At 42.2% G+C, this 17,077-nt stretch overlaps 1 protein-coding gene across 3 annotated transcripts; it reads right to left on the reverse strand.

Moving 5' to 3' along the window:
* Window positions 1-397: 397 nt before the first annotated feature.
* On the reverse strand, window positions 398-16,170 carry CENPI (centromere protein I). Of its 3 annotated transcripts, none has more exons than XM_085230615.1 (21): window positions 16,077-16,170; window positions 14,447-14,748; window positions 13,680-13,817; window positions 12,578-12,696; window positions 11,963-12,070; window positions 10,804-10,852; window positions 10,434-10,480; window positions 9,662-9,751; window positions 8,892-9,020; window positions 8,492-8,656; window positions 8,114-8,234; window positions 7,817-7,908; window positions 7,410-7,527; window positions 7,248-7,312; window positions 6,694-6,791; window positions 6,193-6,328; window positions 5,432-5,556; window positions 4,304-4,352; window positions 3,338-3,571; window positions 1,872-1,913; window positions 398-1,258 (listed from the first exon to the last, which is right to left on the reverse strand). In XM_085230615.1, the coding sequence occupies exons 2-21, from the start codon at window positions 14,628-14,630 to the stop codon at window positions 1,127-1,129; spliced, it is 2,241 nt and encodes a 746-aa protein (XP_085086741.1). In that variant the 5' UTR covers window positions 14,631-14,748; window positions 16,077-16,170; the 3' UTR covers window positions 398-1,126. The 3 variants fall into 3 exon arrangements, with proteins under 3 accessions (XP_085086741.1, XP_085086740.1, XP_085086742.1); XM_085230614.1 differs by having other exon boundaries at window positions 15,972-16,099; XM_085230616.1 differs by lacking the exon at window positions 16,077-16,170 and adding an exon at window positions 15,757-15,777.
* Window positions 16,171-17,077: the final 907 nt, after the last annotated feature.

Genomic DNA, 17,077 nt, shown 5'->3' on the forward strand with positions numbered 1-17,077 from the left:
AGACTCAGCACAAAACAGGACTGGTGGTGCCACAACTGCCTTCTGTAACACAATTCTGTTATTTCTGAATAATACACCTACAAAGGTTAAGAAAAAAATGGATCTCAAGGATGAATAACTATACAGTGTTCAGTAGATCACACAGCATTTTGCTACTAGCATCTTTAAAAACATTTACATACAGCAGACACCTTTCAGAATACAGGCATCTTCCCCAACTGAAAGGAAGTCACTGGCACTCACCTTCTGAGCATTTACAACCACATTAGTGGTGAGATAATTGGAGACCTCAGTTCATCTGACTTCTACTTAGCATTAAAACAGAATACGAGAGGATGCATTTTTTTAAAAGCAGAGATCCTTCAAAATGGCATTTTTGAAGTATTTTTACAGAATATACATAATATATGTACACATTTAATATACAACATTATAGAACTAAAAACACAAGAAGGAAAGCTTATCAATAGGAAATGGTGAGCCAGTGGCAATGCTGTTCAGCTGTTGAAGGTCACCAGTAAGCCAGTGGTGCACAAAGTTCTTCAACTGCATTACATGAACATTATAAGCAAAGGTATCACAAAGTCTCTTCTGGAAGACTCAGAAGTTCAGGAGGGTCAGTTTGGCCATCCTGTTATGAGCCAGCACGTACACAGCACAGCAGGGAGCTGGGAAACATGCAGTCCTCCAGCCTAGCATAAAATCAATCGTCCAGGGTACTGTGCAAGTTGTCAGGGAAGAAAGAGGAGGGTCATAGCAATGTGTCTTCTAAATGAGGCAGCACTTCTCGCTGCAGCTTTGAGATGGAAAATGTTTTTTTCCCCTCAGATATTCCAACAAAGAAAAATGAGGATGAAAAACAGGAATGTTACATATCACATCAGCTCAGCAGCCTCAGGCTAAAGAAGTTCAGCAGGAAATAAGGGGGTTCAGTGCTGGTGAACCAAAACAGCCTAAGATGTTCCTTCTCTATTTTTGCTTTCCTAACACAGATGCCAGCACGAAAATGCAGGCAAGCATAATTGCTCTGTTTCTTTCCTCTGAGGAAGCAAGAATTACTGACACAGTCTGCTAATGTTCTGTTTCCCTATTCCAGATGACAGAAAGGCTCCAACAAGTCCTAGAGTCACACTTTCTCATCCTCTGGTTTACTTTGAGAGGCCTTGGAAACACGATTGATGCTGCTTTCAATGAAGAGCTTCAGGCCCTCTAAACCTTGCCCATAGAGATATCTCAGATACCAGTTCCACTTCTTCCCCTGAAAAAGGAGAAAAGAAAAGGCAGACGTGCAGGACACAGCTTTGGCTTTCTTAAGCCAATCTGAAGAATTATACAAATTTAACCTGCCACAGTTTGACAACAACCATCCTGGCCCATAAACACTCAACAGGTATCCAGGGGTCTCACCTTGTACCCAGATGCCTAGACTTTTCACTTACACATTTCATGTTCTTAGCTTGAACATAAAAAAAATCATGATCTTATCCAATAAAGATGTTCATAAACTCCAATTCTAAGAGAGCAACATCTGTTGGATCAACAGCAAAGATGTGAAAGACCAAATTCACATGGATTTTCAAGTCTTCCGTCACTAACAGGGTGATTCTTCCAGATCAGGTTTGAAGCACACCATGATAGAGGAAAGGAAACAAACTGCCATAACAGTTGTTCAGTGTGCACAAAGGTACACATTCATCTCAAATTTAATATTCTGTAGGTTCATTGGTAGTAGAAATTCTGCTTCAAGCACACCAGAAGTACAGCATTTCTGAAGCTGATCAGCTTCTCCTTCCCCCACCTCACTCCCCCCATAATCTCTACCAAGTAGCTGCTAAAAGTTTCCTTATTTTTGTGAAAACAGGCATTTTTACCTTAATTAGATTGAAGTTGAAGGTGGTATCATCTGGCCAGGCCTTAAGGAGAGAAAATAAAAAACAGCGTCAAGTATGTATATCAAAAGAACATCCAGCATGGTCAGGCCACTGCTTGCTCCCCTCATAAATCAGGAATTCTAGGTATGCAAAGTCAGTCAGAGATATTGAATTCTTTCAGAACGAGCTGCCAGCATTACACCTGGCCAAGTCCACCAGTGGCAAGGCAGTGAGGAGACTCATGCTGCAGCATTACTGGGTTGCAACAGAGATATGCATCAATGCCTTTAGCAACTTTATCCACACAGCATAAAAGGCATCCCTGCAAAACAGTTGCACTGGATGACCTTAGAGGTCTTTTCCAACCTTGGGGACTCTAGGATTTCCACGAACAGTAGGTAAATAATTAACCTCAATGAAACAAGGCAGGAAGAGATAAGATACTGACAGTCAGCTTAGTGCTTGTGTGCTCAAAGTGTGCTGCAGAGCAGTGCCCTCTGGTGCTCAGCACTGAAGTTCTTAAGAAAAGAAGCACTGCAGCTAAACATTTTTTCTTGTCTTGATGTTGCAGTGAGAAGAATGGAAGAGTTCTTCAGAATTATGTCGTTGGGCTTTTTTAAAACTTACAAGAGCTACAAGGAAAAAGGACCTAGATTAAAAAAAAAAAAAGAAATACCAGTTCTGCTATAGCAGGAGAAAGACCAAAGAAGATAGTTTCATCAACTTGTATTAAAAAAAATTTCATCTGGCAAAGGGAAAACTTGGGTTTAAGCCAGCAGTAACAAAGTACCCAGGTTCAAGACACTAAGCATGTAAGCCAAGGCAATTTTGTAGTGTACCTAACCAGTATTCTTCACTTCATATTTAACCCAGGGTTTGCCATGTCTCATTCCAGGAGCATGCTTGCAGTCTGCCAGCAATCCTTGCAACAAGACAGCAGCTTTGTGCACCTCCTGGATGGCCTACAAAGCCGATCTCTAAGAGCAACATGCACTTCTTAAACAGTAAGAACTCTGGCAAGCTGCTCCCTCCACTGTTCATTAACAGTAGGAACGTGAGGGCATTTGGAATTCAGCTGATAGAACTTGCATTGGATGTTAGAGTACATCGTGATTCCTCCTGTACTTGGAAGCAGCTACGTGTATTTGTTTAGACCAGTCTCAAAAGGCAAAGCAAGAGCCAGAAAGCACAGCTACAAGTTCTGCTGCGAGTACCCAAATACAACTGAACTATGCATTTCTGCATTTTGGGGAGTTTGAAAGTTTAAGTCATGCACTGTATTCTGTGAAGCAGGTTACTGAATTAGTTCATTTTTTCATTATTTATCCATTTTAGTTGTATCCTGAAAATGCACAAATCAACATTGAGCTGTTTTTTACTCAGCCAACACTGAGAGACTCTTTAGAGAAAAGATCACTGCACCATTTGGTGCTGCCAAAGGCCGAGGTATTCACCTACAACATTACCTGCTGCAGGAAGTCAACAGCATAGCACATCAGAGCTGGGTGGTAGACAATATTGAAGCTGTTTTTGTATTCCTGCACTCCAGTTTTCTTCAGCAACTCATCATCCAGACAAATGCCCTGAGGATGATTATCCTTCTGGAATGCACTGGATGTCCACAGACAACCCACCATGGCTATGATGTACTGGTTATACTCTTGATATGTCTGGCTACTGAACTTGAATTGCTGTATTTTCTAAGGGACAAGAAAAAACAGTCAAAAATGCATTGTCCTGGTTTCAGTTGGGACAGAGTTGATTTTCTTCAAGTGCCTGGCATGATGCTATATTTTGGCTTCAAGAGAACTATGTCAATAGCATACTGATGTTTTAGTTGCTGCTGAGCAATACTGTGTGGAGCCAAGAATGTTTCAGCTTCTTGTATTATCTCTAGTAAGGGGGTACACGAGCTGGGATGGGACAGAGCCAGGACAGCTGAGCCAAACTGGCCAGAAGGGATATTTCACACCACATGACATCACGTGAATTGGCTGTCATATGACACACGGGGTGAATTGGCTGGAGCTGGGGGGAGGAGGGGTGGCATTGAAAGAAGCCTGCTGCTGCTCAGAGACTGGCTGGGTATCACTCACCAAGTGGAAAGTAACTGGCTATGCATAAGATATGTAAATATAAAAAAAATCATTACTATTATTTCTGTGCCTTTTCTGTATTCGCAAATAGTTTTTATTATCTCTTCTGTAAAATTCCATTTCTTGCCCCCACCCAGTTCTCTCCCTGTCCCACTGAGAGGGTTGGGGTGAATGAATGAATGGCTGTGTGGTGCTCAGCTGCCTACCAGGTCAAACCACAACAAGAATCTTTGAGCAGCTGCACGTTCCCTGCAGCCCTTACGAACACTATCAAAATGCCTTCCTCTTACTAAACCCAGCTCCTTACTAAGGTCCATCCTAGAACACAACAGATACCTTTTTACTCATCTCGTTCTCTTTTGCAGCTATCAAGTTGGTTCTATACCTAAAACAAAGCAAATAACAAGAGTTAGTTTTACTGACACCTATCTGCCAATGCTGAGAAAAGCACTGGAGAAGTGTTTACACAGAGCGAAGGAAGGTTTTCTTAATTCAAGAGACCATCAAGTTTTCCTCTGCTGATCAAAAGAGGAGGAAAATCAAAGGGACTTGATCACTTGGTACAGACTCAGTTTTCCCTGAGGGAGTAAGGATGAATCTGATAGGGTTCATGTCTTGGATGAGTAACACACAACTGAGCTTGCCAGAGACAAACTTTCAGAAAGCCTATACACAAGAATCAGCATAGCCTTGAAATGAGCAGAAAAATGCAGTGTATCTTTAAGAGGAGAGACTTCCATTCACTAAGCAGAGAAACGGAAGTCACTGGAAGTAACACAACTTGACAGTTGTTCTATATAATAAGCACTAGCTCCTCTCATTTCCCAGAGAGCATCCTGTCACGTTAATTACCCTGCAGACTCCTCAGAGAAAAAAGCCACATGGAGAGCCCTACGCCAGCTGTCAGCAATTGGCTACTCCTCTCCTCAGATGCAGCCACTGGAATTAACAGGGCCAAGAACAGTAGGAGTGGATCCTGCAGAGCTAAGCAGTGCTTCTGTGAGACCTGCGGGCACGAGGCAGGCCTAAATTTCCCACGCATTTTCAGGGTGGCAAAAGTGCTTCCTACTCAGCACAGTATTTGCAAGGAAAAATCCAAATCTGCTGGTCAGAGCACAGGATTAAGAAGTTTAATGCTTAACTGCTAATGATTGCAAGCTCTTTGTTGCTAAGCAACATAAATCCTCTCAGAACTATATCAGACTCCTTCCTTCACATATTACTGATAACACTAGGAAAGGTCAGAATGCTGCCATTTAGGATAACCAAGTGGGGAACAAAAATGCAAGTTAAAGCTATAAAATATTTTACCACGAAAGCTGGACACAACATTTGATCTTTGCCTTACATAAGGAGAAAGAGTATAGATTTCAATTCCAGATTTATAGACCCAAATAATTTCATTTTCAAAAACTCAAAAAAGACAACAAGAGAAACCCCTACAGCCCACACCATTTGTAGTACCTGTACATGATGTAGCAGAGCTGATTTAAGTTGACAGAATCCATGCTGAGCAACGCTGGGTAGAAAACTCCAGCAGGAGGCATAATCAGCAACGGCAGTTTGTACTTCAGATATATGTCACACACCTGCAGGAAACCAGCAGATCTAGGCAGATTATTACTGCCATTAACAAACCCCCAAACATCTAGGAGCAAAAGAGAGCACGATGCTGCATTCTAGCCAGCTCCATCAACTTGATCTAAGAGGAATTGTCTCACTCCAACCTTCTATTCATTTCCTTCAGGTACAAAGCATTTATCCACTCTCAGCTCACATCTCAGTCTGTTTCAACCATTTAAATATCCCATAATGCTGGTATTTGGTTGCTTGTTGGGTAACATTTACTTAGACCCCTCTAAAACAGAGCCCATTTGTTTTGCATGCTTAATGAACATTTTAGTTACGAGAAGTTCCCAGCCCTGTCATTGCTTCCTTAACTCTTTGCAATGGTATCCAAGTTGTAAGAGCAGTAATGGCATGGCTGAGTTCACCAGGCAGTAAACACATCTACAGAGAAGATGCAGGGAAGCTAGAGAGTAGATTTAACACTATTCAATGCTGGGACAAGAACTATAATGGAACATTTAAAGAACATTCTAGCAATTAATCAAAGTTTATCAAACCATATTTGGGAAGGTGACTTCATATTCCAGCCAGAAAAAAAGATGCAAACAGCCTCAGGGAAATGGGATTTTGATAGACAAAGCAAACAGAACACATACGGTCTCATAGAAATCCAGGATGAAGTACAGCAAGAAGGTATGACTCTTCTCCAAGTGCAACGCAGCAGTAGAAATCCATCCCACAAAGTTGATGAGTTCAGCCACCCCATTCACTAGTCCAGAAAGGGTGGTATTCCTGCAGCAGCACACAGGGAATATTACCACACACGCCTCTTCACAACAGGTACAAACATACAGACAAAGAAGCTAAGTTATTTTTCTGCCCTGCCACCCTCAATTACTTGGGATTGTACTTTTAAGTATATCCAGTAATAGATTGTTACCTACAATTACAAGCATGACCCAGCTGTCAGTGTTACAAGAATCTTGAGTTCTGGACATAACAGCTTTCAATGCATAATTTATAAAAATATTTTTAATTCAGAATTAAAAACCAAGACCCTCAAGGTAGCTTGCAATATAGCAGAAGCACTACAGCATTACCACCTGATCTTAGCATTAGGTAACAGGCATATCAAGATATGCTTCAGACAAGCTTACAAAGAACTGAATTGAGAATCAGACTCTGAATCCAGCTGAACCACGTGCCAGTTTAACCAGTTCTGTAGCAGCTCTTTCAGACTCTCCAGAACGCTGCACTGTAGGATAAGAAAAAAAAGTCAAATTGTTGAAAATTTACAGAAGTGAAAAACACTAAAGAGGATGCCCTGAGAATTAAAGCATACAAGGAAATGTACCAAGAGTTTCTCAAAGAGAAGTGATTATCTGTGGTCTCCCTTTAAACTGAGTGTATACATTACGTAGTTTTTGCTGGAGAATGAGAGTTTCAAATTCTGTTAGAACTGCAGTAAAAAAAAAAAAAAGCCAGCTACTGCCTTTCATACTATCAGACAATCTTTTCTAAATCCAGTGCCTCCAGTCAAAAAATAAGATATCTTAAAAGACACTCAAATTCCCAGAGAAGTTACATCATAAGAACATTTTACCCATGCTTGGGCACAGACTTCTTCCTGTACAGCCCTTCAGATTGTTACACTTTATACAAATGCAGATGCAGCACCAATTAGAAGTAAATAGCCACTCACTCAAGTTACCTTAAAGTAAAGGGATGACGTGAAGAAGAGCTGTGCCAGGGGATCGCAGAGTTGTGACTTTATTTCTGGAATAAAGAAGAAAGCAGCATGCTATCTGTGCTTAAACTGTTCCCCTGGGATCAGACACTGTCCAACCTCATGCAAAAGATCTGCAACACATACCAGAGAAGGTACTGAGGGGGATCCAACTGATGAGTTGGAGGATTTGTGATCGGCAGGAAACACCATCCCAGAGAGGAAGACTCCTGTAGAGGAACTCCTCACAGGAAGGAAATCCCTCCTAGAAAGCAGAAGGTGAGCATTCAGAAATTCATCTCCAGATCACTCTGGAGAAGGAAGAGGTTTGCACCTGCTTCATGCAATTCTCCAGGACACTCAAGTTACCATTCCTGTAGAAATCACAGTTGCCTCCAGAATATTGGCTCTCTATTGGAAAGTGTATTTTTAAAAAGTCTTTGGGTGACTTCAGACACTGCCATTTCTTAGTTAAACTCCAGGAAGCACATAACTCCCAAATGTACTTTAAAGAACTTCACGAAACCCTTGTTTTCCACATAGCAGGCACTTACTTGTAAGAAACACTCTGCCTTGTAGGCAGTTTCCAGGAAGCTTTTGAATTCTTCTTCATATTGGTTATTATCAACTACACACCAGGTGCACTCTGAAGAGGAGAGAGTAATGCATTTGAACAAGAGCACAGCAAGAATAAGCAAAGCCAGAAATTAAATTCAACTCTTATGCAGTATTTGTTTTAGTACTACACAACTGGCACTATAAATCCAAATGGCAAAGTACTATTATCAAATGGTGAAAAGCTTCAGACAACCTTAACCACCCCACTATGAGAGGTTATGTTAAGTTCCTACCTTCCTGAAGAGTCTGTCCCATCCAATAGTAGAGCCTCAGATAAACAGATTCATCTTTGCTGCAGTTCATGTAGTGAAGCAGTAACGGGTTTGTTAGCACTGAGCCCATTTGGGAAGGAAACTGCAAAAACAGGGGCAACAAAACCAAACTAGTTATTTAGTGTTTATATTTGCAAATTGCCACAGGCTCTCATGCTATCAGAGCTGTCCAGTCCTTCACTGGTAGAAAGATCATCCTCCAGGCCTCCTGCTCACCAGCCTCAGGACTCTTTCTGAATTAGGTTGCCCACACACTAGATACCTGTGAAGTCACAGACAAAAGTCTTTTGTTTTCTCCAAAGCATGCACAGAGCTTGTTGAGACCTTCCTGCCACTCACCTCCAGGCGGTGGATATTTTGTAGAAGTTGGGGAAAGGTCCGCAGCTGCTCCACTGGAAAAAATCTGTTAGCACTGAATGAATCAACACGGCTCATTTTCCTACCCACTACTGAATTCTGTGCGTTGGCACTGCTTGCAGGTACAATCAACTGGGTATTCCATTTCTGTGGAAAAGAAACAAACAAACAGCAGTGACTCAGCTGCGCACTTGTGCTCACTGTTCACAAAGATCCTGTTATAAAAAAAAAAAAAGCATCCAGGCTTCCATTATAGCGGGTATGCTGCATTTCCACATGGCTATCCCACCCTTCAGAGCTCTGAAATAACCCAGCTCCCACTATCTGCCATTATGCATCATGAAAACAGCTGTTTGGCAGCTTCCTGAGGAGGAAAACCTACTCTTTTTCGTGAGTGAGGTTGAGCTGTGTCTAAAAGCAGTAGTTGGGGCACTGTAGAATTGGCCTGGTTTCTTTGCCTCACAGCGTTGATTGCTGCTTTCCATGGGCCGTCTGCATTCTTGAAAAAAGTCTGAAAACAAAAATCAGACACGTATGCAAGAAGCCAAATTAAGACAAAGCAACAGAAAGACCAGGTTCTATTCCAGCAGACATCACAGTGATTTATATACACTCATCTCTGCCTGACAGACCAAGAAGCTGGGATTTGACAGCAAGTTACTCTCTTTGCATTTGTTATCTCTTAACTGTACTTCAGTGGTTCCACTTTCATGTTCCTTCTGAAACACCCCCTTTTTCATAAGGGAATTCCAATATTTATAGTTTTTATTAAGATCAATCATCTGTCCATAGATTAAGTCTCGAGTACACGCTACAATAAAACTATGCCAAAGGAATGCTTGTACAAGTTATAAGGAAGACTTCTTGAACTCAGTCAAACCAAACAACTCAGTGAGTAATTGAGCTCTCAAATCAGATATCACGGCTAAAATGAAATTGGGTGAATTAATTAGGTCCAACATCTTTTCTGCACAAAACTTATTTTTGTCACTTCATTTACATTCAACTCCAGTCAAGTCCCAAACTACCATAGGAACATCCAGGAAATAGAATTAATCTTCACCACTAAATCATGCTACAGCACAAGCAGAAAGCTCATCACAAATACTGTCATAAGTACTGGTTCCAGATAGATTTAATCTGACTCCTCACCTTCATCTTCCGAGGAAGGGTTATGGATACCAGCTCAGGACAGAAAAGCTTATAAAGTGATAGCAGAGCCTGCAAATGAGGTTGCATACCCTGTCAAGAGAACAGGAGGAAAAAGATGTGATATGTTTTTAATATAGATATCAAATATTGTATTTACAAAGCAGAAAAACTCTCATTACTGAAAGCTTTCACAAGCACACATCAGTAAGTAACTAGAGGTATATAATGGAGAAAAACTGTCAGTGAAATACTGTAGGGAGGGATTAGGAGAAAGGACTTCTACTGTCATAGCTCTAATAAGAAATTTAGCATAAAAACTATTAAAAAATTACAGCTCTCTGATTAAATGCTCCAAGTGTTACTGTAACTACGTAGCACCACTTATTCTTCTCTAGCAACTGTAATTACCTCTAAAGCAATTTTAGTTTCTTACAGAAAGGCAGCAGGTACCACACAATCTTATATTTCCCAGTAATTTTTAATAAAGTTTGGAACAGGAAATTAAAGAAGGTAACAGATAAGTGAAACTAAGTTGCTCTACCACATCTCTATAAAACAGTTCTGTACACGTCATTGCATGCGCTCACAACAACAGAAAAAAAACCACAATATGAGAATTCTGGAAGCTTAAGTGCTAGAAAGATGACAGCCTACTGTTCCAAGCCTAATCCCAGCTTAAGCTGCTCGCCTCTTCTCTCTGCTCTATAAGGACACTCAGAAGCTGCACCCTTCAGCACAGTTTCAGCCTCTACAAGATTTGAAATGAACTTGCCATTTTTGCTTGGAGATCAAGGAGTCGCCTGACCCGAAAAGGCTTGACTGGAAAAACAATTCAGAACATTAGAAATTAAAAAAAACAAAAAACAAAAAACACCCACCACTTTTATTTAGCATTTAAGTGAAAATGAGATACAACTTCTATTGGTATGACAAAGAAAGCAGGACCAGCCAGTATTATTGCTGGGCTAATAGACAGGTTTCTGCTTCATCAAGTATGGTACAAATCAGATAGAATTGTAGCTCAGGCCTCCTTGACTGCATTGCCTGGTCATTGTATGAGCTCCATTGGAAGACATGGCAGCACCAGTACACAGAATAAGAAACAAAATGGTATTTCATCTCACACAAATGAGGACTCTTACCATTTTCTTTCCTGGTCAGCAGGTAGAGCACGTGGCAGATGTAGGGACACTGCAAAGAAAAGGCAGCAATGAACCTGTCTTACTGATGCAAACCACTAACCAGGATACACTGAAGGTGACACCCCTTCCATACGGGCTTCACAAGTTAATACTGCTTCATTCCATCTGCTGCCTCAACTGAGGGGCAGGTTACCTTACTTCCCACAGGAAGCAGCATGTCCCTATGTGTCACATATAGCAACTTTGTTTAGATAACAGATGTCCATTATGTGCAGTTTCCATAGTAATCAGACCACTCAGTGACCTCTCGTCCTGGTTTTGAGAATGATTTGTGTATCTCAGAGATCAGCAGTGAAAGTTTCCAAAGCAAAAGTTACCCTTAAGTAAAAATATCACAGTAATGCTAACTACAACAGAGGCTGCAATGGTCTGAGTCTGGCTCAGCTGTACCTGAAAATGCTACTTGAAAATTTAACTTAAATCCAGTTTCCTGAAAAGATTACAACTGATGTTAGACAATTGAAAATTTGGCTGACAGCAAAATCAGAACTTTGAGTCTTAACCCCAAAGTATTCTCAACTGGATGAATAGTACCAATTTTGTGCCTAACACGATTCCAGTATTACCTTAACTTGAATTGAATCTAGTTTTTTCAGCATCCCAGCGCCCAGATTTTACAGACACATTACAGCACAAAGCTCCTCAGTACCTGTTCTTATTCAAGCTATGCTGCAAACCAACAAAGATTTGGATTTCTCATCATTCAATAAACATTTCTCCACAAGGCTGTTGGGTTCTTTTTTGCCCCAGGTACACAAGTCAGCTTTTCCTTCTCAGGAGTAAAAGGACTTTATCTGATGTCCTATAAACGCTGTTCCAGGCACTGCAGCATACACTGTGGTGTCTGTGTATGAGGTTATCAATTCTTGAAATCATTTTAACAAGCAGACCACATTATTCAAACTGAAACAACTTAGTGCTTTCCTGTTTCTGATTCTGAAGTACCCAGTAATCTTTGAATCCAAAAGGAGAAGAGGAAAATAAGTTCCACCAAAAAAATATATCTCTAGTTTATAGCTATTCCTGTCTAATTCTATTAATATGCAGACTACTACCTTAGACTTATTTTGTTAAATTTTGTATATTCAGTTCTCCTTACCAACTTCTCATCATTCAGGAAGGAAAAGAAGATGCCATAGAGGGCATGAATTCGTTCCTTGTGATCAATGAAGTCAAACATCGTGATCAGCCATCTTAGATAAAGCAGCTGCAGACAGAAAACAGCCATCTTACGTTAAATTAACAGGCAAAACCAGACAGACAAGGCACTAGTCACCTTAAGAGGAACAATCATTACAGCACATTCAAAGACAACCAGACAGCTCCAGGTAAACAACCAGCACTAATTCTGCTGTGAAAGAAAGCCAGACAGAACATCTACTGTCATAAAAAAACCATCAGTAATGATTATGTGCTAATCTCTAAAAAATGATGCAAACCTTCAGCCTACATGAAGGCCAGAAGGACTGTCCTTAAAGGTTTCTACATCAGAGATATAAAACAAGTAGAAGCTGTGCAAGTTTCCACTCAACTCCAAAGTGTCCCTCAGCTCCCACAGCTGTTTCAGGTACAGGTCTCTCCATCAGTCTAAATGACAGCAGTTTATGCGATAACTTTGTACATTAAAACCACAGCATTTCTGCTTCCTGCACATAACCTGTCCTCATCAATCCTGTGCAGAAACAGTAACTATAACAAACATGCATGAAGTTACCTGGATGTTGTTTGAGCATTTGCTGACACAGAACCAAGATACAGAAGAAACAACAGAACTTTCTGGTATTGCTGAGGCTGGGATCAGGCTCTTCAGTAAACGAGTGTTCACCGTATCAGCTGCAAAACAAACCATTGAAGATCAGATGCTGCTCACGTACCAGGTTCCTTGATATGGTTAGGTTAAGATCACCCCAGACAAAATTACTCAGAGCTTCTTTGCTTACAGTAACATTGAATACAAATCCATTAGGGACTATTTGTATCGCCAAAAGGAAAAAAAACCCAGATTAAAGAAAGAAAATAGCATATCTAGTATTTTAGTACTGAAACAGCCTCTAGACTCTTTGCAAGACAAAGAAAATAGCACATTTCTGGTAACATTAATGCCCAATTCCTTCACCAGAAGAGTATATGAGTGCAAGCCAAACACCAGCAAATTACTGCCTTAAAGATAAGCCAAGCAATGTGAATCAATAAAAGAACAAAATTACTTGCATAATAAGGAAAGAATCCTGCATGCTTCTCTTGGATGTAAGAAAGGGAAAGGTCATCCTTTTTATTTAATACTACATTAATTTAGAAATACAAGTGCTGGCCACTATTTCTGAGAGCAACACAGTGACGCTGCTGAATTGATTGGCAGTGCGATGCTCTAATTTTAGTGAGTTTCATTAACACAGTTATGAAAGTGTCCTGGTTTTGCTTGGGATAAAGTTAACTTTCCTTGCGGTGGCTGGCACAGTGCCATGTTTTGGATTTAGGAGAAAAACTATGATGATAACACATGATGTTTTAGTTGTTGCTGAGCAGTGCTTACACTATTTCAAAACTGTTTCAGTGTCTCCTATCAGCAAAGCTGGCAGTACACAAGAAGCAGGGTGGGGACAGAACCAGGAAAGCTGACCCAAGCTGGCTAAAGGGATATTCCATACCACATGGTATCTGAACTCAGAATTCATAATGGAGCATGCAAAGAAGATTATTTTTATGCTAAACTGCCAAACCCTACAGCCACTATAAGTGTACCACCTCAAGCAGGTTCGGTTAGAGGGGAAGGAGACGTGCACTGAAGACATGCCAGCAGTACATAAACATTTTACCAAGTTTGCCACTGAGCGCCACATCTAGCAATACATCAAATCCTTCAGGGGGTAAACCTCTTTTCAGGGCAATGCTTTCCATAGTAGACAAATGTTTCTGCAGAGCTTCATTCTTTTTCACTGAAACTCGATCTTGAACTAGAAAAAAAAAAAGACAAACAATGAAACAACTTCTGAAGCTAAATTGAAGTGTTTTCAACTTCTCTGAATTGCTCCTATAGGTAGTCCTTCTTGATATGCTCTTCATAGAATCATAGACTGGCCTGAGGTTGAAAAGGACCACAATGATCATCCAGTTCCAACCCCTGCTGTGTGCAGGTCACCAACCAGCAGCCCAGGCTGCCCAGAGCCACATCCAGCCTGGCCTTGAATGCCTCCAGGGATGGGCATCCACAGCCTCCTTGGGCAACCTGTTCCAGTGCCTCACCACCCTCTGTATGAAAAACTTCTTAATATCTAGCTTAAACCTCCCCTGTCTCAGTTTAAAACCATTCTCCCTTGTGCTATCACCATCCACCCTTGTAAACAGCCATTCCTCCTCCTGTTTAAATGCTCCCTGCAAGTATTGGAAGACCACAATGAGGTCCCCCCCGAGCCTTCTCTTCTCCAAGCTAAACAAGCTTCATAGAGCAAGCAAAATAAAAAAAAAAATCTTTAAATACACTAACAAAGCAAGCTATTATAAAACTCAGATGTTAGAATAAGAAACATTAGACATTAACAATCTTTACAAATCTTTGTAGCTAATCTTAAATCTGCTCTCTTACTTTTCTCAAAGTAGCTCAGAGCTTCCTCAAGGGAGTCTTGCTCATTGTCATTTTTCTGATCACTCTGGGCACTTTTTTCAGTATCCACTGTCCCTCCTTTTCTCCAAGCAGAGAGATCAGTCTGATTGCTGTGGTGAACTTGCAGAGGTCGCTTGGAGTGCTTAGAACTCCGCCTTCGTTGCATCTTCTCAGACTTCCAGTTGAGATGGGAGAATTCCACTCATTTGTCACATGGGTTCTGGTCCTTCATTGCAAAGGGGGAAGCAAACAGATCAACCTCCAAACGTTGAAGAGCAAGTTTCCTGCAAAAAAAGAAGACAGGTGTTTTCCTGACAAACTGATTTTATAAGGATATTGGACAAGGTAACAGCAGTTCTCACAGCAAATCATTTATAGTTGTCAGTCACTGAACAATTCACACACAAAGGTGTTTTGAATTGAGAAATGTTCTTAAAATTAAGAAAGGGATGATAAAAATCCACAAGATCTAACACTAACGTTCTTTAAATAAAGCTCATTTGATGAAGTGTTACACCGTGTTTTGATCCAAAACCAACATAACCAGACAGCAAACACAATACAAAAAGAAAGCCAATCCAGTACATAAATTAAATAGGTAAGGAAACCATGAACAGCCTTATTACTCTATATAGCAACACAGTCAGCCAACAGACTGCAACTTCCTGAAAGCTGATGTCCAGATTTTAAAGGATCATAACACCCTTCCTTCCTGTTCTACAGGAATTAGGTTGTTACAGTCTGCTTCTATCTAACAGGTAGGGTTTAAAAAAATAGAAACAATAAGGGCCCAAGTGAAGCATAAGAGCTACCAGCACTGCAACACTGCCAAGCTCTGGCTGAAATACAATAGTGAAAAATGGTGTTCCCTGCTTTCCATCAAGATCAGCCCTTCACCCAGAAGACACAGAACACTGCTACAAGCTCCTGGTTTAGGCACAGTGCATATGTATATGCATAGCCCTGAACTGCTGGAGAAATTGGTTTCGTATCCCAGCCACAAGAAAGCAGGATGGCTTGCAGTTCATACACCCTCTTCAGGGAGGAGGTTTTTCACACAGAGGGTGGTGATGCACTGGAACAGGTTGGCCAAGGAGGTTGTGGATGCCCCATCCCTGGTGGGGTTCAAGGCTCTGGATGTGGCTCTGGGCAGCCTGGTCTGGGGGTTGGCAACCTGCACATAGCAGAGGTTGGAACTCGATGAGCATTGTGCTCCTTTGCAACCCAGGCCATTCTGTGATTCAGCTCTGGAGCTGATAGAGCCCCCATTTTCCCTCAGGTTTGTCACTCACTTCTGGGTGCAGCACCCCACGAACAGATCCCCGCCCAGGTCCCACCTGAAGCACCGCCACAGCCGCTGGACAGAGTCGGGGCACTCGTGCCCACAGCTGACAGCTGCTCCAGGAGCGCAGCAGCAGGCCGCGCCCACAGAGCTCCCGCGCAGCTCTGACGCACCGAGAGCTCCTGTCAGAAGAAACCCCCTCCCTCCCCAGCCGAGCACGCACACCTTTTCCCCAAGAGGCTCTCCTCGAGTTCCTACAGCACTCCCAGCCTCTCCCAGCAGCCATGGCCCCGGCGTTGACTTCCCAGCCCGCCCGCCAGCCACCATTACCTCACTCCAACCGCCCGCAATTCAAACTTCCGCGCCACACGGCGCGCATGCGCGCTGCCCGCAACATAGCGTCCCTGCCAGCAGACGGCCTTTTAATGGATATGCGCATGCGCAGCGCGCACTGCGCAGCGCCTCAGAGTGGACGCGTCTTGCTCGGTGTGCGCGTGCGCAAAGCGGTGACTGTGCACCCGATCGTTCTGAGCATGCGCAGTCGTTGTGCTCAGTAGATGTGAGGAGATGGGCGTTGTGTTTGGAAACGCATAAAAAGGTTTAAAAAATGCAGTCGGCCCAGAGAATCACAAGTTACGGGATTAGCATAATATGTTATCAAAGGGGTAAATGAGTTCCTGCCCCCTTATCACCTCCAGCAAGCAAAAACGGGTTTCCAAAAACAGGCTGGTGCTGGGGTCGATGATGGAGGTCAGCCATCATCGGCTCCAGGAACAGCCTTCTTCTGAAGGAGAGAAATAGAAAGGGGAATCCACTTGCTGTCTGCATCTAGTTAAAGAGCCCACAGCAATGGTCTGTGCTGCACATAGTGCTTTAAATTCACCTCATGCTGTCTGTGCGGGTTTTGGTGAGGAGCTGTGCTAGTGGCAAACACAAAATATTGAGCTGGAGATGTGGGAACTGGCTGTGGGAAGGCTGCCATGCCACAGTGCTTTGCATAGCAGGGCACGCATTGTGGTGTGCTTTGGGGTTGGTGCAATTCCTAGAACTTTAGAAGAATGCACATCCTGGTGTGCTTTGGGCTTGGTGGTGTATCTACCTGTCTTTTTGGAACTAAAAGTGCTAATAACTTAGGCCTAGGCCTGGCAGAAGCGCCTTTCAGGAAGTAAAGCAAATGGCGTGCACATTTGGGGTGACCTTGGGATGGTCTCTGAGTAGCAGGGGTTGCCCCACCGAGGTGCCCTGTTGGCAGTGCCCTCTGTCTGTGACAATCTGTCACTCCTTGGGGCTCCAGGAGGGGGATTTTGCATGATACCTGTGTTTGGGCTGCA

The sequence above is a fragment of the Meleagris gallopavo genome, chromosome 9 (genome assembly GCF_905368555.1).
Source record: "Meleagris gallopavo chromosome 9, MGAL_WU_HG_1.1, whole genome shotgun sequence".
NCBI lineage: Eukaryota > Metazoa > Chordata > Aves > Galliformes > Phasianidae > Meleagris > Meleagris gallopavo.

Excerpts from the sequence above, each read along its gene's own strand:
- CENPI (XM_085230615.1), bottom strand. The coding sequence starts at position 14,630 with ATGCAACGAAGGCGGAGTTCTAAGCACTCCAAGCGACCTCTGCAAGTT. Across the intron at positions 8,657-8,891 it reads AACCTCACTCACGAAAAAGA|AAATGGAATACCCAGTTGAT; the intron begins GTAGGTTTTCCT and ends TCTTTTCCACAG. Across the intron at positions 3,572-4,303 it reads AGAACGAGATGAGTAAAAAG|AAAATACAGCAATTCAAGTT; the intron begins GTATCTGTTGTG and ends CTTGTCCCTTAG.